Source organism: Chrysoperla carnea, chromosome 2 (genome assembly GCF_905475395.1).
Source record: "Chrysoperla carnea chromosome 2, inChrCarn1.1, whole genome shotgun sequence".
Classification (NCBI taxonomy): Eukaryota; Metazoa; Arthropoda; class Insecta; order Neuroptera; family Chrysopidae; genus Chrysoperla; species Chrysoperla carnea.
In genome coordinates, this window is record NC_058338.1 from 32,293,304 (window position 1) to 32,320,208 (window position 26,905).

General features: G+C 27.8%; 1 protein-coding gene across 2 annotated transcripts; it reads left to right on the plus strand.

The window, feature by feature from the left end:
- LOC123293679 lies at positions 1–26,748 on the plus strand. 2 transcript variants are annotated; one of them, XM_044874564.1, is made up of 4 exons: positions 1–89; positions 18,702–18,842; positions 23,289–23,390; positions 26,276–26,748. In XM_044874564.1, the coding sequence occupies exons 1-4, from the start codon at positions 69–71 to the stop codon at positions 26,537–26,539; spliced, it is 528 nt and encodes a 175-aa protein (XP_044730499.1). In that variant the 5' UTR covers positions 1–68; the 3' UTR covers positions 26,540–26,748. The 2 variants fall into 2 exon arrangements, with proteins under 2 accessions (XP_044730499.1, XP_044730500.1); XM_044874565.1 differs by having other exon boundaries at positions 26,254–26,579.
- The last annotated feature ends 157 nt before the right edge of the window (positions 26,749–26,905 follow it).

Sequence of the window (26,905 nt, forward strand, 5' to 3'; positions counted from 1 at the left end):
TAAATAATAAAAATAATAAATTTGTGTTATTTTTTTATTATTTATTAAATAATGTTTATTTATGTGAAATGGAAGATACAGATGCAAATGTGAGTATTTCTTTCTGGTATTTCCTTTTGTATTGTTTATAATTTATGTCTACTGAATATAGTTTTGATATTTATGAATATAAATTAAGCGTGATTTATTGATTATTACCTTTCTATATCAATAATTATTTATAAGAATCATTTGTATTTCTGTAAACAATTCTTAGTGCTCAATTTTTATACCATGTATATGAAATATACTAAGGTATACTAAGTTTAGTCTCAAGTTTGTAACGCTTAAAAATATTGATGCTATGAACAAAATTTTGGTATAGGTGTTCATAAAATCACCTAATTAGTCCATTTTCGGTTGTCCGTCCGTCCGTCCGCCCGTCTGTAAACATGATAACTCAAAAACGAAAAAAGACCAAGCTGACAAATTTATTTTTTATATAAACCAATAATAATCAATATCAATCAATCAATAAAAAAATTAATTATTAAAATTAATAGTTAAGTTTTTTGTTATTTTAATATCGACTATTTATTTACATTGATTATTATTTCCACATTTATTATCATTGATATATTATTTGGTATCAATATTATAGTCTGATTGTTTTGTTATTGACTTTTTAGTCTTGAATTCCTGAAAGAGAACATTAAATGTTATTAACCAACTTCAAGAAAAAGAAAGAGGTTCTCAATTTGACTGTGCTTCTTTTTCTGTTTGTTACCTCAGAACTTTCGACTAGGTAACCGATTTCGATGTTTCTTTTTATTTGAAAGCTGGTGCTTTTCGTGTGGTCCCATTTCAATTTAGTTCATTTCTGACAATGGCATCCATGAGAATACTATATGAGTCTTAAATAAGTGTGTGCGCGACAAATGGACGAATAACTCAATATCACGCCAAATTAGTGAGTGTAGGTACTTCAGATTCACAATAAATCACAAAATAAAAAAATTTTAACAAAAAAAAACTAAAATAAATTAATATGCACTAAAAAGTAAAAAAATAACGACATTATAATGTAGTTACAATTATTGTTATTTTCGGAGTCGGTGTCAGCCAAGTTAATGTAGCAAACTGTTCTGTCACAGTTGTTTCCTAGGCTGACACCGACTTCAAGAATAAGAATCCTACTTTTCTCTAGCACTCTACAAACGATGAATCTGAATAAATTTTTAGTAATACTCGTTACTTTAACTCTTAATCTTTGAATAATGTGAGTATCCAAATTCCATTATTAAGGAACACTTTATATTTTGGACAAGAACGTAATATATTGAGTTTATTATTGCGCTATATAAAATAATTTACAATTGAATTGTACTTAATTTAAAATAAATTATAAAACGATAAATTCATTGGTACAATAACCTAAATATTTTAACCTACAATGACCTCAAAGTTGGAAATACTGTTCGTTGCAAAACTATGTTTCGTAGCTTTTGGTAGAAGTTAAGCAACTTCTATCAATTACTGAAAATCGTTTCTCTTTTAACTTCGTTCCTTAGTTAAAAGCAAAATAATTAAGGAAATAAAACTTGTTTAATTACTTAGAAGGCCGTACAAGATGTAACTGCAAATTTCCCTTTAGGGTTCAGTTGCATAAAATATTATATTTTACCTTAAATAATTACCCTACAAATTACGACAGTATTATGATATACTAATTACTTAAGTATCAAATTTTAGTTTTGGAATTATTATTTAATTAAGATAATATCGTTGTTTTTATACCATGTATATATGAAATATGCATAGAATATTTAGTCCCAAGTTTGTAACGCTTAGAAATATTGATGCTACGAAAATAATTTTGGTATAGGTGTTCATAGAATCACCTTATTAGTCCATTTTCGATTGTCCGTCCGTCTGTGAACACGATAACTCATAAACGAAAAAAGATATCAAGCTGAAATTTTTACAGTGCACTCAGGAAGTTAAACGTGAGGTCTAGTTTGTAAATGAGCAACACACAAACTCGAAATGCTTTAGTCAACTTTAAGTTCCAGGTAGCTATTAAAAAATTTACATGTTTAATGGCGTCCTTGCTTATTGTTGACAGACTACGTCAACAATATACAGAAATTATTGATTTATTGAAAATATTCAAAAAAAAAAAAATGTACGTTAGTTTTATTCCTAATAAAATAATACGAAATTTGATACAACCATTAAAAAAAATTTTTTTTATTGATTTTAAAATATTTTCATTCTTTTGTTAATTTTTTATGCACATAGTCTGAAAATTTTACAAATTTTTATGGAATTTTTGGAAAGTGACATCATTATTTTGGAATGTTACAAATATAAAATATAAACTATAATAATTATATGTGCAATCCTGAATATTATTTTAATTATTTGAATAATTTATTATTATTATACTTTAAATTTGTTTAATTCATAGACAATTAAAATTAGATAAATATTTATAATTTTCAAAACAATTTTTAATAAACCTAAAATAAACTGACCTTGAAATATTCTGTGATACATACACTCCCGTAACAAAAGTAACAGTACGGTTCAAGAACTTTCCAGAGAAGCGTTTTTTTTTTCGAAAAATGTTTCAAACAAAAGTTTTATGAGTCGTAAAAATCCAATGACTGAGCATATTGGTGTGCTCTTAAAATGACCACCGAAGGTCCGATCTTCAAAATTTCGAATAAAAACCCCCATTTTTTTTATTGTCGATTCGTGTAAAAGATATAAAAATAAATATATTTTTAACAAAAAATTTTTTTGTAAGCCGAATAGTTCCGGCAGAAATAAAATGCGAAATTCTATCTATAAAGTATAACGAAACAGATGGATATTTTGTTTGGAAGATTTAAAAAGCTTAGATCATTCTTAAGTGATTTTCAACCGGGAAATTAATGGTATCCTATTCTAATACCTATACACCCAAATCATTAGAAAAAAGGTTTTGTTTTAAATATTTGTTTCACAAATTGATTTGTTTACCTTTCTGGATTAGAATTAGGGAACCAAAGATTCCTAGTTAAAACTTAACAAAAAATGCCCTTAAAAGAAGTGACTTTTAAAACAATAGCAGAATATATATTTGTTCTATAACTACATAAGTAGAATTAAGCATTCTATTTCGGACATACTATAAAAATGACATAACTGACATAACTATAATATCTGATATAACGTTATAAAAATGTTTCAAATAAAAGTTTCCATTTGAAATTTTGAAGTTGACTTTCATAGAATCTTCCAGTATCATTGCAAGTCCATTTGTATGCGGCCTTTGTTACACCCGGTATATCTAATCATTAAATATTATTTTAATAAGAAAAATAATAATATCTGACTATCATAAACTAAGAGCCAAGTCTGCCAAATTTTGATTGTTCGCCGAACTTGCAATAGAATATATCGATATCATTAACAATGATATATCATATATATGTACATTTTAAATACATTTTTCCATAAAGTCTAAATAATTCGAAACCCCCTGGTTTTTATGAAACTCCGATAATTGAGACTCGTTATTGCTTACAAATATTTTAAATAATAAAAATTATATTAAATAATAATATATTTGTTATAATGAAGAGAATTGTAAAAGATATACGAATCCAGTTTCAAGAATATATATTGTAGACGGATTAAGAATATTAAACGGATTAAACTAAACTAATCAAATTAAATAATTATAATTTAAAACTATTCTTATAAATTTATTTATACTGTGAGTCCGAAGGAATCTACGTCACTCCAAGACTAGTTGCTACACCAAAAATTATGTTAAAAAGCTCTCACAAAAGCTTACACGTTAGGTGTTGCCCGTGGATCTCAGGCTATAGCGAATTTTATTTCAGAATTAAATAATTATTTATATATTAAACTGCAAGATAAATATTTAGTTTAGAAGTTGTAGTAAATTGAACATTAGCCTTTTTTTCGATGAATTTCAAGTTTAGCTTTTTTTACTCGAGTTTATCGATCGGATCGTATTCTTGAGTCAGTAGAACCGGCTAGCAAAGTTTTCTTTCTTATAAAGCAAATTTTCCAGTCAACGTTAGGTTCTACATTTAATTGAAATATATGATTAAGTATTATTTTTACTCTTCATTGTCAGTCATTATATCATAAATAAAAATTCTGTAATAATATTTATTATAATTTCATAAATTATACAAAAACGGTTTTCATGTATATAAATTTTGCAATGCATATTAGCGAATTTCCGAAGGAGATGGTGCGATTGTTTCTGTACTGATGATGGAATTTTGATAAAGCTGCACAAAGTAACAGATTTTGAATTTTTTTGTTAAAAATATTTTTGTATTTTTGGTCAGTTTAAAGTAAAAAAAACTCGTGTGATTTTTTATCTAGGCGTTTAGTTTTCGAAATATAAATTATTATTATTTTTCAATCTCTGAAGGATTCGCCTAGCTAACGCAGCTTCTGCGCTACGAATTTGTCCAAAGTCCAAAACATGCAATATCGAATAAATCGTAGATTTAATACCTATTTTATAATAACAATAAAACTTTTAGTGATTTGAATATAAAGAATATAAAACAAAATTTGTTAAAAAAAATTACAGCCTTTAGTCACGATTTCGTTAATCCTAGATATAGTAGAAGAGGCGTAGTAAACTCTGCTTTGTAAGACTACTCAATGTTTTTGCTTGAACAAGTACAGAATTAAATATTTTTTTTAAAACATACCTAAAATCATTTTCCTTAATTATGTGATAAAACCACTCGTTTAACTCTGTAAAACCCCCACCACATCTTTGTTACTTATACATAATCACTCGATTATCACCTTACAAAACGCTACCGATTTTCATTTTACGCAAAAAGTAGCAGATAGATATTTCTTATTGGTTTTTCATTTCGCTCTCGAGATATTGAGCCGGAAACTATATATAGCGAAAGATTTTAAAACTTTTGAAACTTTTTTCTTCTACGAAGTGATTAAGGAAGGTCTATTTTGGCCGACTCTCGGAAAATAAATGAAATTCGGAAAAAATAGACCTGGAAAAAGTTGAATGCAAATTTTATAGGCCTGGGTTATTGATGTAATTACGAGTTAGTTGGTTGGAGTTTGTCGACTATAGAAGAGTTTGTTGGGTGATAAACTTTTTAACCCTTGCGTTCAAAAATGGGACACTATTAAAGAAATGTTTTACGTGTCTATTTTTTGCTAAAACCACTAAAATAGGCTTAATGACGAAACTAAAGGAATGATCTTAAAGACGTAAGAGCAGCACACTTATTTTTGTTTTCTCCGATTGTTTTTAAAAGACAGGCACTAAAACAAACAAATAGAGAGATTTCTATTAGGTATTTGTTTTGCTTATGATAAAAAGTAATAGTAGGTATTATTTATTTTAATATTTTATAGGTTTCAATAAAACTAACGATAATTACATTTAACCTTCAATAACCCATTGGTCTGATTTCATATAAACAATAAATGAATTCTAAGAATTCATGTACAAAATAATAAGAATAATTAGTTAAAATATATATTATATTTTATATATTTTATGATAGTACCATATGCAATTTTATTTATTTATATATGTTATACACTTGTGGGCAAAGAAAGCAGGTCAGTAAATCTATTCAAAACTTACAAAATACGTGACAAAAAATTATGAAAATATTTATAACAGGCGCCTCAAATAAATGTAAAAGTTTTAATAATAACATAAACTATAGGTACAGTAAAGTAAATTAATAGAAAGAAAAAGTTGCACTATGACTGGGACGTGAACCCAAGATATTCATTTATCGAGTCTAAATTTTTTGTCTCTCTGAGTCACAAGAACTATGAAAACTAAGACAATACAAGCGGCGTTTACGGTGCTATTTAAATTATACAGTAAATGTTACTTTTATACCCAGTGCATATGAAATACAATCAATGTATACTAAATTTAGTCCCAAGTTTGTAACGCATAAAAATATTGATGCTTCTAACAAAATTTTGGTATAGGTGTTCATAAAATCATCTTTTAGTCCATTTCCGGTTGTCCGTCTATCTGTCCTTCTGTCTGTATCCGTTCCTTCACCAGCATTCTCCACAGCCAAGATGCATTTTTGGATTCTATTTCACTTGATATCTATTAATAGAAATTAAAATTTCCTACCATTAAAAAACATTTAATTTTCCAGTGTCATACTGAGCTTATTATGGAATTTTTCTTTTATAATTATGTAAACGTGTTATAGTGTCAATGTATAACATGTGCCAACTTGGGGGAAAAATTATATCATTTTCCAAATCAATTTACTGGCTCATATTAAAATTCATATGGGAATTATACGGAAAGGGGAAGTATTTATATAAATCGGAAAATAAATTCTAGAAAATACATTCGAAAAGCAAAAAAAATAATAGCCGAAAGACGGCCATATTTGTGTTTATTATTAAAACTTTTCTAATTTATTCAAAATAATGCACTAATAATCAACATTTTCTACATAAGGCATTTCAGTAATTAACTCAGTCAACTGTTTGTTTTCACTTTTTATTTAGGTACTACACAAAAATGAACATACCCCAATTAAAATTCAAAAAAATCTCAAAGGGATAGCATTAAACTACACGCTCTGTATGCATTTTTTCTAGACAATGCCGACAATTCACATTATTTCAGACAACGCATTAGAAAATTGTTCATATGAATTAAGCTACGAGTTCGACCATCTTGAAAATCAGTAGAGAAATTTAGATCGTTTGAATATTTCTTACGGGATTAAATGAACAAGTTTTAGATTGATTGAAAGTTTTCATCTTAAAATTATGAAATATCATTTTAAAAGCTGTATTCTTTTTTATACATGTCCCTGTATATTAACTGCTTATCATCGGTTTTATCTGGTAATAAGACTTCCAAACACTTGCTGTCCTTGGGAAGTATATTTTAATATTGTATTGTAATTAAGAATACCAAAAGCCTATTTCCTCTTCTTTTCTATCCTTCGGTAAAATTATTTTCATCTCATCAATTTCAAATGAAATTTGCAAACATCTGAATTGAAAATGATAATAATCATAATGTTATTATTATTTTTGTGTAAGTTCAAGAAACTTAAAGATACTATTTATTTAGGTATTAATAAATTTTATAAAACGTGATTTTTAGCATGCATTAAATATTATAAATTTTTAATACAAAATAATATAGGGTAAGAAGTATTATCTAGAGCCAAATGTACTTTGAATCAGAATCGAACTATCTCGGCAGATATTGTTTTTAAATGAGGGTATTTTATTCGAAGCAAGTAAGCTGAAGACTGATTGTCAATGTGGTTTTGTTTTCGAATGTTATCTGATTTTGTATTTAATAGCTGACCGTTGTATGTTATTTTATTGATAAAACTGTACGAGACTCTTGGTGACTAAGTTTTTATATTATATTACCGTTTTAAACATAACGTTAAATTTTAAGGAGCTAAAGTTTCAAATACAAAAGATGATGTACCTTGAATCGTACCACTCAATGTACCTTGAATCTAACAATTTATAAATGATAACATATGGGCATTAAATTTTAAAATTGTATTATTGTGTTTTATGGATTTCCAAAGTTTCAAGTACTCCGAATCATTACAAATATCAGTTGAATCTGTTGCTGGCCCCTTGGACTTTTGAATATCTGTAAGAGAAACATGTACGATTTTAAATGTTTCAATCATGCCTATTCGATGATGCTGTTCCTTAGAGTGAACTGTAATTGTTACATGTAAGAGAGTCCTTTCAGGTACTATCTTGGTATATTACTTGGTATTTTGGCCTGATTCATACACCTTCCCCTATCTATCTATATCTACCACATAAAGAGTTACTGACTGCTTTTTTATTATATAACATGTTGTTTTGTTACGAACAGTAATTTTATTTACACTAATTATTTAAGTTTTTAATATTATTGTTGGTATATTACATAGTAATTACCTGTTGTTTTTTATGTATACAAACAATATTCTTACATACCCTGTGCCTTTATTTTAATAACTATCTCAACAACTATCTTATTAGCTTAAGAAAATAATCTTATAAAGTCGACGACCATGACTGATGCATTTTATTTTTTGGTAGCTTGTTATTTAAATTCTTGATACTTTATATTCATAATTTTTGAATTTCTGGAATTATTTTTACTTAAAAAAATGTTTCAGACAAAGTTGTTAGTCTCCAAATGGAATATGTTATAATAGCTTTGAATTTGACTTTGTCCGCCTGATTTATAAACTCAAGTTCTTAAAAATTATGACAGTCTGTCTTAGTCCGATGTCATTGAGGCGACAGAACATTGCCGTTGCGACCGGGTATGTTTTACTTATGTACATTATGTAAACTGAATCAATATTAGTTTTCTACTCTCAAAGGCCATAGTTTTATATTTTAAAGATCACATGAATCTAAATTCGACTGAGAGGTAGGCAATCAATGCCTCCTCCCCCTGTAAAGAATATCATTGTGGCACGACTTAAAATTTACCTTAGGCTGTATACTAACTGTGTGCAAAATTCCAGTGCAACAATCGCTGCGAAAATATTAAGTTCTATATCTTTTCCTGAATTTATTAAGAAGAATTTTCACACATTAAGTTCAACATTTATGCAATAATATTGCCTGTATTTTTAAATAAATAATATCAGAATTGCAAAATATAGGCAATATTATTACATAAATGACAAAATGGTTTTGTGAGAACTCATATTAATACAATTACATATTAGTTATTTCTTTAATGTATTTTATTTAATTCTCTGCTAATAAAATGTATAAAAAAAAGTTTTATACCTGACGCAAAAATATTTGGTCGATGATGATATCCCGACTACATTAAAGATTTTTTAATTAATAACTAAAGAAATTAATTTTGGAGTTTTTGTTTTTTTAGCTTGCTTTCGACAGATATAAAGACAATATCTTTTATTCTAAGAACAATAATATGTCGTATGCATATGTTTCAACATGATTAATATTTCAATTAATATTTTGAGTGGAAATATTTGTCAGCAAGCAATAAAGAATATTCCATTATCTTTTTATTAATATATTGACCTGCATTCTGTAGTAACAATTATTGTTCTTTTTTATTTATTTATATACTACATTTTATGTTATGCTCTTCGTATATTTTTTGACCATCTGATTACGAATTTGTTAGAAGCAAATACACTCCGTTAATTATTCAGAACAAATTTATACAAGTAATAAGAGTTGCTAACTTCAGATGTTCAGAAAATCTGAAGACCTGAACATTTACTATAAATATCTTTTCATTTTCAAGAAAATTCGGACATTACTTAACACAATCTGGAGTTCGTAGAACCCTACTCATAATAGTATTTAACTTTTTAAAATATCGAAACTCAATATAATACGGAGACATTAATTTTTATATTTTCCAAAATAATTTTGGATTCAATTAAATTCAAAAATAAAGTAATAAATAGCACTCTACTATTTCACTCTCAACATGTCCTCTAAATGGAGCTGGTGAATTGCCTTTTGCATTTTGTATTGGTCCACAGTTTTTGTCAACTTACATACTTTCGAAAATTTTTCAAGGTGGGTGGGTAGTCTATACAATTTATTGTAATCGTAATAGAACTAAAAATACCAATTTCCTGGCAGTAGTATTTAGCAGCAGAGATTTCACCACAAAGAGAGTGTAGGGAATAACTTTTGATCTTGAGCTTAACTTTTTTCCATTACAATTAGTCTTCAATTTCTGATTGTCCTAACAACACTTCAAGTCTTAGAGTATAGAGAGCGAATGATAACAAAGTTGAATGCCTGAAAATATTGTTTATCTATAATATAATAATGAATCGCTGAATGTATTGCTAAGCGAAAATCTCGAGAGCAGCTGAACCGATTTCGCTAATTCTTTTTTTATAATATTCCTTGAAGTACGAGGATGGTTCTTACGGAGAGAAAAATTAAAAAAATTGCATAAAAAAGTCTAAAAACAACACTTTTCTATATTCCCATACAGAAGATACGTAATAATAATTAAAAATCAATTTGAACTTTAATAACATACCATAAAGTTTAAGTGGTCGTAGAGGGTTGAGTGACGTTAGTATCGAATAAAAATAAAAAGAACCGACTGTTAGGCGGTACGAAGTTCGCCGAGTCATCTAGTTTTCCATAAAACCAAGCTATAACTTAAACCTTAACTTGTTAATTATTAATCAAATATGGAAAATAATAAAACCTCCCGTAGTGCAAAAGAGAGACAAATAATTCCACCATATTCATCAACTTATTAATAATATAGGTATATTATTTTGATACAATACAGACTAACGCAACGTGGTGTAGATGACTTTTGTGTATGAGTCATGAAAGAAATTAGCTGTAAATAATAATGACCTTGTCTGAACATAAGAAAACAAAAAAAGGTGTAAAAGCAAATATTTTGAATATATTTAATCTTTTTTTACACGTTTGTGTTAAATAATTAACAAGAAAAAAGGTTTTAAACTTTTTTTGCATATAAAAAAAGTAGGACATATTTTATTATATATGTTACAGGAAAAGTTGATCCTCGAGTAGGAGATAACTCCTCCTTGGTAAGGTCGACTGTTACTGGTCTTTTTAGTAAAAAGAGTTAACTATAATATACTCTCCCTGTCTTGATTTAGCAAAAATCGACTTTTTGCTAGGAAACGGTATACCAGTTAATAAAAAGCAAATAAGAAAGATTTTTATGCCACATCAAATAAAGATCCGAAATTAAATATCAAATAAAAATATAATAATTATTATTATACATCAAAATATAACAATATTTATAAAGAAACTGATGAAATTAATTGTATTCTTGTGGGTTTCAATTTATCACATTTTTTGCGATGCAAATACATATTTATACAAGTAACAATTTAATAACAGCTTTGAAATTCAACTCCTCAAACCTCTTGGAAATTGCTTGCATAGATTCACATCAATCTAAACGTAAGTACACGGTACTTATTCTACTGTATCTGGGTGTGAAAAATGAATATTGGGAAAATTAATAGGATTTAGGTACTTAGGGCAGGTAGAATATGAATAAATATAACATATCCAATTTTCAAATCGATAGAATAAAGGATATAATTGCAGTGCTTGAAATTCAATTGTAACTTTTCACCATTCTTAGTTGGAAAAGCGCTTTTCTTTATAAATATTCCACCAATGAATATTTAAGAGCATTCTTAAAATAATTATAAAGTTTCACGCCAATCAAAGAATGTTTAAAATTTGTACATAACAGATTAACAGCCTTAATGTTATAGATTGGTTCCGTTTTCAGTTAATTAGAGTTAGTTAACGAAGAGTAAGGAGAACGGGAATAATAAATTAAAATAATAATTTTATGTTATTTCAATAAATATTTCACACACATAAATAAACATCGTGCATCGTATATTTAACATAGTAATTAATATTATTTTACAAGCAACATCAATAGTAAATATGACCTTTAATGAGAGATACTGATGCTGTTGAATAAGTTATTTATTATATTCTTTATATTACTTAATTCTTTCTCCTCTAGTTCAAGTAAAATATAAAAAGATCAAGGTTTATTACGCAATATTTATAATAAAATATTTTTTTTATTCAATCTACACAATACATTCACAATATATAGTCTAACTTATATTTTTAGAATGCTAAAGTTTTGTTTAAGGGCATTTGATAGTCAAAATATTTTTTTTATACTGTAGAGTAAATAACATAAAGATTTAAAAGTAACAAATAATTTTTATGAAAATATTAATTTCAATATAATTAAAGGATGCAATATCAGTTAATAAAAGTTCACAAAAAAACTAAAACTTGACGACTCCAAAACCACGCTCTAAGAAGTATGAACACCAAAAAAAAAATTTTCATTTGAAATTTGTATACTAAGTAAAATCTTCATTATAGTCGAGGGACGTCTAAGGTTTAAAAGTTTTCCAGAAGCCGGATCCTTGACTTCCAGTTATAGTTAGTTCATTACTTTATGCCTTCTAGAGGGCATCATATTTTATTTAATGTATAACCATTTGTCAAATTATGATAAATAATTTCGACGTTATGAGGGAATAGGGAACATGCATACATACATACATTCCGATCAAACAAAAAACCGTCGCCGGTGTCAGGAATAAATAGGAGTATATTACAAGATTCAGAGAATATTACACGATTTTTAACATTCGGTTTTACATTAACAAAGAAATTATTAATACTTTTCAGTCAATATTTTAATCAAGTGAGTTTGTTAAAAAAAAAAGACGTTGTGGAACCAACAATTTTGGTCGTTGTAAGCGAAGGGGCGTAAATTATGCCCAAATTATATAATATGTATGATAAGGGAATATCAATTATATATGTGTGTGACACAACCATCCCTTATAACCAGTGGTTTTGACTGTATGTTTTTTATGGGTGTTCAGTCAGGCCCTTTCAATTTCGTCCTATTAACAAGTTCGTCGTTATAATAAATTTTGACTATGTATTTTTTCTATTTCAAGGTCAAATAATAGAACAAAAACAAAGTAATAAAAACTAACTTTGGAATCATAAATTTCAATATTATATTGCATCTATTGACATCAATATCATCAGATTTTACTGAACTATTGTAATCAATTAAAAATCAAAAGTTCAAAGTCATATTTCTTAATAAATATGTTTTTGTCACATTTTGGTAATGATTAATTTATTGTATGATCATAATAAATAATTAATATACCTAGACAGAATTTCAATCGTCATTTGTCTAGAAAATTATTAATGATTTGTCAATATCTTTTTTTCGAATAATTTTTTTTAGAAAATAATAATTAACATACTTCCTTTGTGAATAAAATTGATTGTTTTATTATGGATATTGGTTGGCATATTACAAAGAAAAAGTCGAGAAATCCTGTTGATTATCGGAGCGTAAAAAAATTGTTTATTATGTATATTTTATTGATACCTATTTTTATCTTTACAAAAATACATTATTAATTGAATTGAATAAACCATGACCTGTTCTTATATGGTTTGGACTAAACAAATACAGGTTTGCAAATCCTCTTATTTTTGACCGGAGTCTTCGGTTTCGTTTTCGAAATATTAGGTTTTTATAATATATGTACAGATTTTATTTTATTTTAGCAGGAAATAAAATATTAAATAATTCACTGAATAAATTAAATGAATAATTAGATAAATTTATGTAATAATAATAATTTGTTGAAAAACGGAATATCAATTACCTTTACTGAATATATTACTTATTACAAATAACCTTAAAGTAACATTACTTTTATACCCTGTATATATGAAATATATATCAAGGTATACTAATTTTAGTTAGAAATAGAACAAAAAAGTACAAAAATTAACAACAATTTTCAACATTTTTTCGAAAACATCATTGTTTATACCCGTGAGACTCCAAATGAGGACAAAATTTCGGTGTTCTTTTTCTCCAAAACTATGGAAGATAAGGAGTTGAAAATTTACAGGTAGCTTCAACTAGAGGTCTGGCGAAATATTCTCTAAAAACGTTGGATTTTTAAACTTTTCTAATTCATTAAAAAACAATGCTAGCACTTTCATTCAACACGTTAACTAAGTTAATTGTAGTTTGCCACCATGAAAAAGTATAGTCAGGGACAGACTTATGATAAAATTCCAATACAATATCAAAGTTCCCAAAGTGTACAAGTTGATGCAAAAGTTGTAACCCAATATTATTTTTAGAAGTTTCTAATCGAAATTCGGCAATAACATTTTCCCACGTGTTTGAAGTATAAAACCCAGAAATTAATGATGCATAAAACTGGGAAATTAATTAAGCTCTAGCTTAAAGTTCTTGGAAAGCAAACGCGTTTTCTGAAATGGATTTTCATATTCATATTAACATTATTCATATTAAACGAAAAAAAAAATTGGATGTACAAATAAGCCCAATAATGTACAAACGAATCTAATTGGCATTTTATGAAAATTTAAATTTTTAGGTGCTATTTCCACGGAGCTAGATTTAGAGAGGTTTAGTTAAAATTAATTTCAGAAACTTTCTTATAATAAGTTCATGGTAGAATATTGTAATACAATATTATTTATTTACGGATATACATATCTTTACGCAATGTGTAAAAATATTAATTGAAATTGTATTATTTATTGTATTTGTTTTTGTTTTACTCGTAAATTGTTAATTTTATTATTTGATAAATAAATACTAATCGCAAATACATACAATAAGCAGAACACGAATCAATATTGGTTACATGTTGCACGAATTCAATACGTTTATTTAATTTCTCCCCTCTTTAAAAATATTATACGCGTTAAAAACTGTTAATTCAATTTTGAAATTTAATATTACCTATGTAAAATTTTAAGTGTTTGTTGATAACGTCCTTTCAAGTTGTTGTTGATTGCTTTGGCGAAAACATAATACAGTGTGTCAATTAATTCGACATCATAATATAGAAAAGATTTTAATATTTGTTTAATTAAAAAAAAAATTTTTCTTAACTCTTCATTGGCATGTGTATAGTAAATGAAAATTCCTCCTGTAATCCTTTAAACAACAGTAAACCATTTTCTGTTTAGAATTGAGATTCTAAACAAGTAGACACTCCGTATTTAAACAACACTTCGGAACCTTTCTTGTTAAGAACCATAAAGAGTAAACCAAAGCCAACGGCTGCCCAGCTATGGTTTAGTTACTAAAAGACGCATCGGGAATTATCTACGAGAACCAAATCCCCGTAATATGGGTATTTTTTAGTTCTGTATTATTTCAAAAAATATAAAAAGTATATAAGGCAATAAATCAGGTCACTGAGATTAAAAGTATGTTCATTTTAAATTTAAAAATACTTTATTTCAAAATTTACTTTTAAATAATTATTATTAAATTAGGTTAATAGGTTTTTATACTATGTATATATGCAATATACAAGGTATACTAAGTTTAGTCCCAAGTTTGTAACGCTTAAAAATAATGATGCTAGGGAAAAAATATTGTCATAGGTGTTCATAAAATCACCTAATTAGTCCATTTCCGGTTGTCCGTCCGTTCGTCCGTCCGTCTGTGGACACGACAACTCAAAAACGAAAAAAGATATCGAGCTGAAATTTTTACAGCGTACTCAGGACGTAAAAAGTGAGGTCAAGTTCGTAAATGAGCATCATAGGTCCATTGGGTCTTGTAAACCGTTAGAGATAGAACAAAAGTTTAAATGTAAAAAATGTTCTTTATCAAAAATTAAACAACTTTTGTTTCAACCTTTTTTCGTAAACATCACTGTTTACCCGTGAGGGCGCCAACTAGGCGGAAATTTTATAATATGTACCATACTTAATTATCAGTTATGTATGTGTCACATATTTGTATGTGTAATGTGATAAAGAAATCAACACTGACTATGCATGGTATTTCAACAATTAACTCAGTCAATTGTTTGTTTTCACTTGTTTTTATTATTAAAAGTAGGTAAAAGATATAAATTATGTGCCTATATATTTCTGTGTCATCTTTTTTACTTCACGCGATACATAAAACTCAAACATCTCAAAACTAATGGGATTTGAATAATAATCCACAAAGAGAAACAAGAAGCAATAGTCTTAGGAGAAGTTGCATATTGAAATATCATATTGCGGTGTGCTTCTGTTATATACTTATGATCGCCTTTGCCTACTACAGAAAAATAGAGTAGAACTAGTTCGATGTTCTGATGTACTTAAGGCTCCCAACTTTTTGTACGAGAAATGAAGTATACACTGAAGAAAAAAAAATTATAAGAATGATAGCCTCATCCCGAAGTTGGCCGTTTCATATTGAAGTAAATTAAAAATACTTTCAAACAATTACCTAGCGATTAGAACAAGTACAGCTAAATATTTGCATTTACAAATTAATAGGATTGAATTTAAAATATGAATTCATTGGTACAAAATCAATGAAGTTAAATAAACAAAATCATTACTTCTATGAAAGAGATTGATTTTAGTTTAAAGTCATGCATTTTATTGACGGAAAATAAAATTGTACTTAATAGGAATATATAATCGTGTAAATATAGCGAATGGATGAATTAAAAGAAAATTTCCTTGCGTTTGCTTTAAATATAGGATTTGGTGATTATGATCGCATAGCTATCATGTTTAGTCCATATGTGATTAAGCCAACTTCATGAAGATTTTTGTTTCATATTTTTTGGTATATACGTAACTAGCATCGATAGCGCAGTTGGTTAAGCTATAGACTTAGAACACTGAAATCAATAGTAATCTAGAAACATTGACGAAATAACAGAAATTTTGAAATGCCCGATATTGAGTTTGAGAATTTAAAATAAAAATAAAAAACAGGTTATTTAAGAGTGCATCTAATAGTTTACATACTTAATACATTAAAAAGTATATTATGTACTTTCTGTACAGTGAAAAATAGAATTATTAAAATGTATTTTTGGTTTATAATTTAGTAAAAAAAAAATTAATATAATGCTTAACGCATGTACACATTATATAGAAAGACTTTGTATACATGCTAATTGGGAAGAGAAAATACTGCCATTTAAATCGTATATAAAATCACTTTTATATTTGCCATAATATATATCTAGTCTGCTTTTCTGCTTAACGGTCATCACTAAACAATACTTCAATGTCATGGTATCCCCGCGAGGAACGAAGCTGCACAGAAACAAATGTAAACTATAAATAAATACATATAGATAATCTGTGCAATCTGTGGACCAAGTATGCAGGGTTTCAAGACACATAGTCATAGTACACATATTTTGCCATTTTTGTACTCTTTACATCCAAAAGTAGTTATGCATAAGTATCCACAACTAGTTTTGGATGTAAATAGTACAAAAATGTAAAATTGTGACTTTCTATAGGTCCAATCATTAAATTAACCTGATTTTTATACTCTTTGGGTCAAAAAAAACCCCATCCACCGAGTTTCATCATATCTCAAAAGAAAATTTTTTTTTCGTTTTTCTCGACTTTTTCAAAGGGAAAGTAATTTGACCCAAAAAGTACACACCTCGGGTGTATTTGACGACTGGTCGAATAGTTTTTAAGATACGGTCAAAATCGATCCAAACATTGCGATATCTCAGAAACTCTACATCCAATCATTAAATTAATCTGATTTTTTACTTTTTGGATCAAAATTACCCCATCTACCGAGTTTCATTATTTGCATGCAGTTCCTATATACAAAATTCCCACCCCTTTTTGAGTCCCTTAGGGGATGAAGTTCTAAAAATCCCTTCTTAGTGCTCACTTGCAACTTAATGTCGTGCAAATTTTCAAAATATTTTCCATTTTTTGGAAATATCCAGTCTTTACAAAATAAATTGTACACCACATTACCAAAGTATTAATTATTATTCAGTTTCAAATTTAATGGAAAAATTGAAAACCTTAAAAAAATATATAAGTTATCTTTATTTATAATCGAAATTCACCCTGCAATTATTTTTTTTCCTAATATTTAATGCGTAATATGAAAAGATAAATGAATAGATAGGGAAATATATAATTATTAATCAATATTCAATTTTATGAAATTGACATTTTTTATCAGAATCTTTTAATAATGTATTAAAAGCTATTGTATATTCATTAAATTATTTATAATTCCCTTAATGTTTTTATTGTTTTCAATTATTACAAAACTACACGTACAACCTATTGAAAAATGAACGACACTTACCTTTTCCATGTTCGAAATTTCTATGTTTATGGAAAACAAGGTTCAAGTAAGTGTAGCTACAATTTACATTTTTTAAAGTCATTTCTTATGATAAAAGAAGTTAGTATAATTCGATTTTTGTATAACATAAACTAAAAATGGAAAATATAATATTAATAATAATAATAATAATAAAGAGGTTTAACCTCCGTTTTTAGACATCCATCTAAAACAGAGGCCACCCGCATCATTATTTATAATCTTTATTTATTTTAAATTAACTACGAATATACAATTAAATTTCTAAGACTGGTTCGCCTTACCGCTGATTATATAAAGTGATTCTGATTTTTTTTTCAATATCCTAATAAAGGGCAGTTTTTGTAATAAATTCGAAAATTAACATCGAAATTTCAATATATCTTTACATTTCATGGGCCTCGTTTCTCAAATTTGTGCCAATCGTTGAGTGATAACATCAAGAGGAGCTAGAAAGAGATTGGGACTGGAGGGAAGGGGTTGGTAGAAAAATTAAACTTAAGAAACTCAGTACCTCTTGTATAGAACGCTCCTATGTTACGTTTAAGCTGCTCATCTCTTAACTTATCATCTAGAAAATTGAATTTGTAGACCATAAGGATCCCTGATATGAACAGCTTATTTCTTAAAGCTTCGTACCATCATTTTGAATAGTAATTGAAGTGTTTTGAATCATAATTTAGTTGTATATTATCAATTTTACTTATTTTTGCCTACATATATCCGCCAAATTTTTATGTCACTTCTCCATTTCAACTATCAATCAGTAATAAGTCATCAATTATCAATACGCAGGACTTGCTTTTTATATGCAGGAAATTTGTAATTGCCACGCGGTTGAAAAACTATTTATTTGATTCCTGATCAAAATTTCAACGAATTTCTATCAAAAAACTAATTTTTTTTCTTATTATTTTTGCAGATGTTTTTAATTTATTTAATGGACCGATTTGTATGGATGCTTCTAATCACTGTATTTACAACAGCTGTACTTCAACAATGTGGCGTTGTTGCAACTAACGAATTCCATGAGACATCAACACCCCTTCAAGAAAATTTCCAGGTAATAATTTTTGTTTTTTTTTTTAATACATAAAATGATAAAATACCATCACTTAAATGAAATTATGAAATAATTTTGAATCAGCATTTTGAAATAATCTATTATTCATTATTTAACCAAATTTCACCTGCTTTTCCTAATCAATTCTCGTAAAACTTAACACATGTACTTAGTTTCCTTGTTTATATATTTGATAGACTGGATATAAATAAGTCAGCTTCGACTTGGCAATTTTTTTCTCCAAGTAGCCATCAATTGATAAGGCCCACACTTAAATGAACAGTTGTTAATAATAATAATAATACATAACATGGGTGCCGCAAATGGATCCCTAGCACGTACACCAAGTGTAGTCTGTGCTTTCCTTGAAAACAACCTGTCATCCGAAGGCGAGACTTCTCGGGGTAAGAGATGCTATTTTAAACAGATGAAGCTGTAGGATTCTCTTGAGTCCACGCGCCACGAAAAAAGTCCACAATTTCTCCTCCGGGATATCTCCCAAGATTTATTGATCGAAGATTTCGGACTCAAACATTCTAAGACTAACGACCTGCAAGTTGCAAATAACATGTATGGAGATTTCATTGTCTTGCGTACAGGCGCTACAAGTTGGACTACCAAAGATCTCCATGTTATGAAGGAGGTAATTCAATCGACAGTATCCTGTTAAGAGTCCCACTGTTCTTTGAAACTGTGCTATAGTAAGTTTCAGCTGAGCTCAGTCAAATGGCCTAGCTGTGATTATACACAGTTTTCATGACGCTATGAGAAGCATCTTGCTATGAGAATGACATGCTCAGGTGGGTTAATTATTATTATACAACTTTAAAGTCCTATACGATAGTGTTTAAGATGCAAAATTTTGAAAAACCTAATACAGGCTTGATAAGATGATACGTCCCTGAACATAAAATTCTAAAAAAATGTTCAAACCACTTTTCCACTTTTCCACAATGAAACATGTTATTACTTTTATTATTAGATTTATTAAAAATAAAAGTTTTTCGTTAAAGTGGCTATATTTCTAAAAATAAAATCCAAATGACTAAATTAGAACATTAAAATATTTCTAGGTAATTGGACCATTTGAAACGAATTTGCTTTTTACCAACATTTATTTAAGGCAATACGTAATTTAATTTCAAATTTTATGTGGTTTCTAACCATTTATTTTATTTTTAATTAGGTAAAAAGATTATACATTAGTTAAAAATAATAATTTGTGCAAACAAAAAAAATATATTTTATTTTGTATAAATTATGAAACTTTTATTATTTTTATTTTATTATATATTAATTTTTTAATTACCATACATACATATAACATACAACGCAAACAGTTACTCAATTTAAAAAAAATAAATAAATAACTGTACTAGAATGAACTTTTTTTGTGATATTTTATTTAACATTAAAAATATTTTAATAATTTTTTTTATATAAAGTCTAATAACTAATTTTCATGCAAATATAAATATAAAATGTGACAAAATTTAAAATATGTATGTGTTAGAGTAGTCCGGATGTTGTGTAGTCAACTAGGCAATTTACATGACGTAAATGTAATAAAATGCTCTAAAAATATCGTAAATTAGACAATTTGTATGACGTAAATTTAATAAAATGCTCTAAAAACATCATAAAAGCGTGAAAAACCAAAGTTATTTTGCATAAACAGAATCTGGAATAAATTATCGCAATGTTCGGTTTGATTTTAGTCCCTATCTCAACAATCATTCGACCAGTCATCAAATGCACCCGATTTTTATACTTTTTGGGTCAAAATTTTTTTAAGGGGTACCCCTTTGATAAAATCGAGAAAATCGCAAAAAAAATTTTGTTTTGGAATTTGATGAAACTCGGTGGGTGGGGTAATTTTGATCCAAAAAGTATAAAAATCAGGTTAATTTAATGATTGGACCTATAGAAAGTTACAATGTCAGCGAGTATAATGGACAAAACTTCATTTTCAAAAAATTAAAATCCATTAAATTGTAAACAAAAGGGTGGATAAGTGAGGGCTATAAACATGATAGTCTAAAGGAGAATTTGCCCATCAAAGCGGGCGGGTATCTGCTAGTACAACATAAAATTGGTATAACAAAAAACCGGATCAGTTTTTGGCCCCGTAATGCAAGAAATATTTGCTATTCATTATTCAAATTTTTGAAATTTTAATTGCATTGAATAATCGCATAAAAAAAATTATAAAGTTTTTTATTTACATAATTAAAACAAGAAATACCACTGAATCAGTATCTATTTACTATCAAAAATGCATTTAATAGTTTTTTTTTTATAAAATTCATAACCTTAAACCAAAATTTCATGGACTTTAATGAATGAACTAAAAAGAATACTATTAATAGAAAAAAAACACTTTTTTTTTCCTTAAAATAATATTATTTAAATTAATGATGACCTTCATCATTAATCAATAATAAAATATATTAAATGTATCTAATTTATAAAACCAATTTTTTTTTGTTTTATTTAGATTTAGTTTATTTTTTATTAACATTTGGAATTAGGGTCAAGGTTACTTTTATTTGATTGTATAGAAATTGGTCCAAAAAAATAAACACACTACCAATCAAAGATGATTGAATTTAAAATTTGAAACTTATCGAGACTGATTGATTTTCCATTTTGAGTTGCATACGAGTTTAACAAAGATTGGGAGATGGAAATAGATTTTACTCGACAATGTTCTCGCATTTAACTCTTAGCATACTGATATGTAAAAACTAGTATTATCTGCCGCCGCGTAACGATCGTGTCAGAAATTTTCTTTATAATCAAAAAGGCGTAGAAGTCTAAACGATTCTAAATGTGCCATTTCTTGATTGTATTGACTTTTAGAATAAACGGGTGAACCAATTGGAATGCGGCGTTGTTTGAAAGGTAATTTGATACAGAGTGTTCTTAGCTATGTTTCAAGAATATGGATATGAAGGCGAGAGGCGAATTGTGACTCTGCACTTAGATTCTTTTGAAGACGTTCACCAAATTAGAATCTTTTGAAGACGTTCACCAAATGTGATTGCTTGATCAAGTCTGTACGATTAATTTCCCTGGCCTTAGTGCTTTCAATCAACAATTTATTGGGTACAATTAATTAAGCCATAAGTTCGAAAGTATTACATTTACAGGAAATACCACATCTTAGTTTTAATTGCATGTTTTTCAAGTTTTGTGGGAAAATTATTTTTTAGATGGAAATCAATGCCGCCACCTTTTTGCAAAGCCGACAATGTAGAACTTCTTCCTGAAATTGACTTTGAGATCTGATGAGCATATATGTACTAAATTACATCGCTTAATTAAAATTTGAGTTATATAAACTAGTACAATGTGATTCATTTATTGTCAATAAAATGCCATCGACTGAGAGAATCAGCATTCAGCTAGTATCTCAATATTTCTTACAGTTATTTCTGTTTTTGGACAAGCATAATAAACAATCGGTTTCTTCCTGTAGTTCTATATCAAGTTTAGGGATAAAAACTATCCAATAGTTAGTCAATTTTTGTTATCTTCATTCAAATATTTTCAATTATATTCGTGTTGAAGAATTTTATGTAATTATTTTTCAATATTTTAAAGAGTTAAATATCAATTTGACCTTCAAACCTATTAATTCGGTCAGATTTGTTAATATTATTATTATTATTATCATTATTGGAGTAAAAATTCAATTTAAATAAGTATTCTTTATATGGTATGATTTAATCTGTTTACTAAAAAGTCACGACTCTAAATTAATACTGTTGTTACTTCTGCCGACTTTACGTGATTGGTTCCCAACGAATTAAAAATGAATCCATTTTTAATCTTATTTGTCTCTAAAAGAAAACTAAGTAAAATAAATAAAATAAGCCAAGTTTGGTATAATCTAGATGCAGCATCCAGACGATCCGATATGATCTCACGACGACCTTTGTCAAAATGTCTTTTTAACTTTGACAAACCATCACTTGTTGGTAAGGTGGTAAAAAATATCTGAGTCTACTCCGATATCACTATTTTATTGTTTTAGTTCGTCAATAACTTTGGAATTTGGATTTTTCCCATCAAATTTTGAAACTTCAAATTGAGTGCCATAAAAATATTTTGTATTCAAAAAACTTTTCGCATAAGTTTCAGTAAACTTACAAATAATTGTCTGTCATGTTTTATTTTTAAAAATGCGTTCATAAACCTAACATTCGTAAAACGGTGAGGGAATTATTTTATTTTGAAGAAAAATAATTAAAAATTTCTGCATGTTGACTGTCTATCCTCAAAGCCTAGCGACCGAAATTTCGTGAGAAATATCTAATAATGTTTATCAGTTTTGAAACTTAAATATGTTTTCGAAAAAATGCAAACCAAATTTTGTTCAATATACTTTCTCTTTATGTTTGATGTTCAAAGTTTAATCTTTTCTTGATATTTTTATTTCAGTTTGAAATGGAACCAGATAATAAAATATTTGATTATGCTGTACGACAAAAACGCCAACAGTCACCATCTGTATCGTCCCCTGTAATTGATGGTTTATTTAATGTAAGTATTATCGTGAAGATAACTATATTGTCATAATACTCACTGAATGTGGCTTAACAACTACGAGTTAAACTTTTCAAAAAAAATTCTAATAAGATCGGGTCTTCAGAATCCAAAACAAAAATTTTGCTCTATCACATCCAAATTTTATCCAACAATTTTGATAAACTAAGTATGTTATCTTAATAAATTTGGGCCATACTTTTCAAATTTGTGATCAAAATTAACCTAGCTCTAATAGGTTTCAAGAATGTGGTGTCCATATCCCGGAATTAAGCATATAGGTGATAGCTAGCGAAAAACTGATATCACAGCCGAAAAGAGTGACCCAAAATTAGGTGGTTTCAAAAAAATTCTAATAAGATCGGGTCCAATTTGCCAGTGTTATCAAAAAAATGGAATTTTTTTACTTTATGACGTCATCAGAATCCAAAAAAAATAATTTTACTCTATAACATTCAAATTTTATCCAATTTTAATAAACCAAGTATGTTATCTTAGTAAATTTGGGCCATAATATTTAAATTTGCGATCAAAATGAACCTAGCTCTAATAAGTTTCGAGAATGTGTTGTCCTGGTTCCGGAATTAAGCAAATAAGTGATAGCTAGCGAAAAACTGACACAACAGCTCAAAATAGTGATCCAAAATTAGTGGGTTTCAAAAAAATTCTAATAAGATTGGATCAAATTTGCCTGTGTTATCAAAAAAATCGAATTTTTTAACTCTATGACGTCATCAAAATCCAAAAAAATTAATTTTGCTTATCACATTCAGATTTTATCCAATTTTGGTAAACCAAGTATGTAATCCTTCTAAATTTGGGCGATATTTTTCAGATTTTTGATCAAAATTATTCTAATATTAAAAGTTATTTCGGAGTTCGGAGAATTCACTAAAGTATTTTTTTCTACAAATTGTGATATTTTTAATACTGTAAATTAATGAGCGCCTTTTACGTGATTCTTTACTAACTTTTCTTTAAGTATAAAATATACCCGTTGTTTTACGCCGTAGGCGTATGCCTCCTTTGCCACGCCATAGTTACGGACCTGTTGATAACACGGAAATACACGGATAATATTAATATACATTTGACTCTAGGTACAACATCTTACCCTACTATTGAATATGCATTGATCTTACCTTATAATGAATGCAATTATGTTAATGAACTTCAATTATTTTTAATTGTCATTTAACATTAATTAATTATTTATTTAAATAAAATAATAATTAAAAATTATTATTAATGTTAATCGGTGAAACTAGAAAATAATAATATATCATCAGTAATCATCATTATTAATATCGAACTTAAATCATTGTCTTTCTGTTAACCGATTTCTCTTTTTATTAATCTTTTTAAAAATTATATAAACTTATTATGTGTGTTATTCTAAAAGAAAACAAAATTAAAAGATCAATTTAATAAGCCAAAATAAAACACTTTCACTTTTATATAAACATTACACATTATTACGTTAAGATAAAATAGATGCGCGGTTTGTTCATTTGATAACTTGTCGGAAATTTTGTTATGTTGTTGTTTTTTTTAAACTTCTATATTATAATATACTAGTCGTTAAGCATTCGCTTCGCTGCAGGCATGCAGCTTTCTTTAATTACAATTTCCAAAATTAGTAATAAAATTAATAATTACATACACAAAGCATTACATGCAACACAAAGCATCATTTTTCCCTTAACCATTTATCACCCCTCAATCGTCCCTTAATCCTATTACTACGTCTTTCGGCCTTATATGTTCCTTTTCTTGTTTTATTGTTCTCAATACCATGGTACAAGGTATTTCCCATTAACATTTCATAAAAATTTGCCCGACTATGTAGCTGTGAAAGCGAAACAGATAGGGGCAGTAAAACATACCTTTTTCGTCTCCCATTTTACCCTTCTATGGCCTTCAATTCAACGACACCCCTGGCCACATTAACTCTTATTAAGTTTTAAACAAGCCTTTTGCTTTTGGCCATATATCTCATTTTATTTCTTATCTAACAAATGTAATACAAACTCTTTGCCAATTTCAACCCATTCACTTTTTTAAGGCTCCATTTTCGGAAACCAAAGTAGCCTTAGATCATCTCATAGACAGACAAGCAGCGTTACTTTCGCATATATGATATTCATAAGAATTATTATTTGTCATTATAAATTTTGATTGATTATCTATTAAGTAAAAAATATCACATTATCAGAAAGAAAGGTATATTTCAAACCAATATCTATTGACATACGCCAGACACGAAGTCCAGAATTTGCAACTCTCCTTCAATCATATCTCAGACTGATGCAAACTTTGTACAAAATAAGAATAAAAGAATTGATAGAATAGGTGAATAAAAAAAGAAATAATCATCACCTTTTTTAATCGGGACTTTTAACGGGAAAAATATCAATTGCGAAAATAACGACAAAATCGATTAAAAACCTTTTTCGTTATTCTAATAAGAAGATTATTAAATAATAAATAGAAAATGGAGTAGACATTTTATAAAACCTGAGGAATTCCTTTCTAGAGTAACAAAAAAAAGACGGTCATTAATCAATTTTAAGATTACGACGTTAAGTTTTTCCTAATAAAAAATGATTTAAGCTAAACATAACGAAACCAAAAGCAAAGCTATTTAAATCTTTAATCCCTAACTAACTAGCTCTTTTCATTGTTGGTAGTAAAAATATTTCAAGAATTCATTACTTACCACATAATCACTTGCTATCCTTCGCTAATTACCCAATGGGAATTTTTTGACACAATAAACATAAAGTTTCTAAAATTTTTCTTTTCCACATTTTTAGTAACTAAGTATATTAGACTTTCTTGATACATAAACTAATTTCAGATTCCCATCGCTACTCTTTCAGCCGTCAACAATTTCATCCAAACCACACGACCAGGAATACAGCAAATCATCCAAAACTACCAAATGGCCAATCAACAACAACCACCCCGAGGTCTTCAATTTAATACCAATGGACAGCATACACGTCGGGGTACAAATAACCAATCGGGAACATCCCGATTATCGAGAGGAGGACGCTTCTTTGATATATAGACTGAATAATATTAATAATAAATTATATAATAGTAATTATGGATACATACCATCTGTGGATGCTTATATTTAATAGCTCAATGAAGCATTATCTCTACGCTCACAAAGTTTTTTTTACGCTCACAAAGTTTTATTGTAGATACAAAAAAATTTATCACTTAAATAGGTAAACAATTTGTTACGCAAGATTTTTGTTGAGCATTTTTTACATGTTATCCAGTTCAGCAAGAATTATTTTTGACGTGAAAACTTGCCTGAAATTAAAAATGTAAATTTAAAAAAAGTTCAAAGACAAAGACATTTTTATGAAAACTGTTTCAAAGGTCAAAGTTTTCGATTATTATTTTTATATGATTGAAATTCAATTTTACCTAATACTATAATAGTGTGCCTTATAAGTCCAAGAAAACGAATCAATCTCGTCCAAAATCCTTACCAA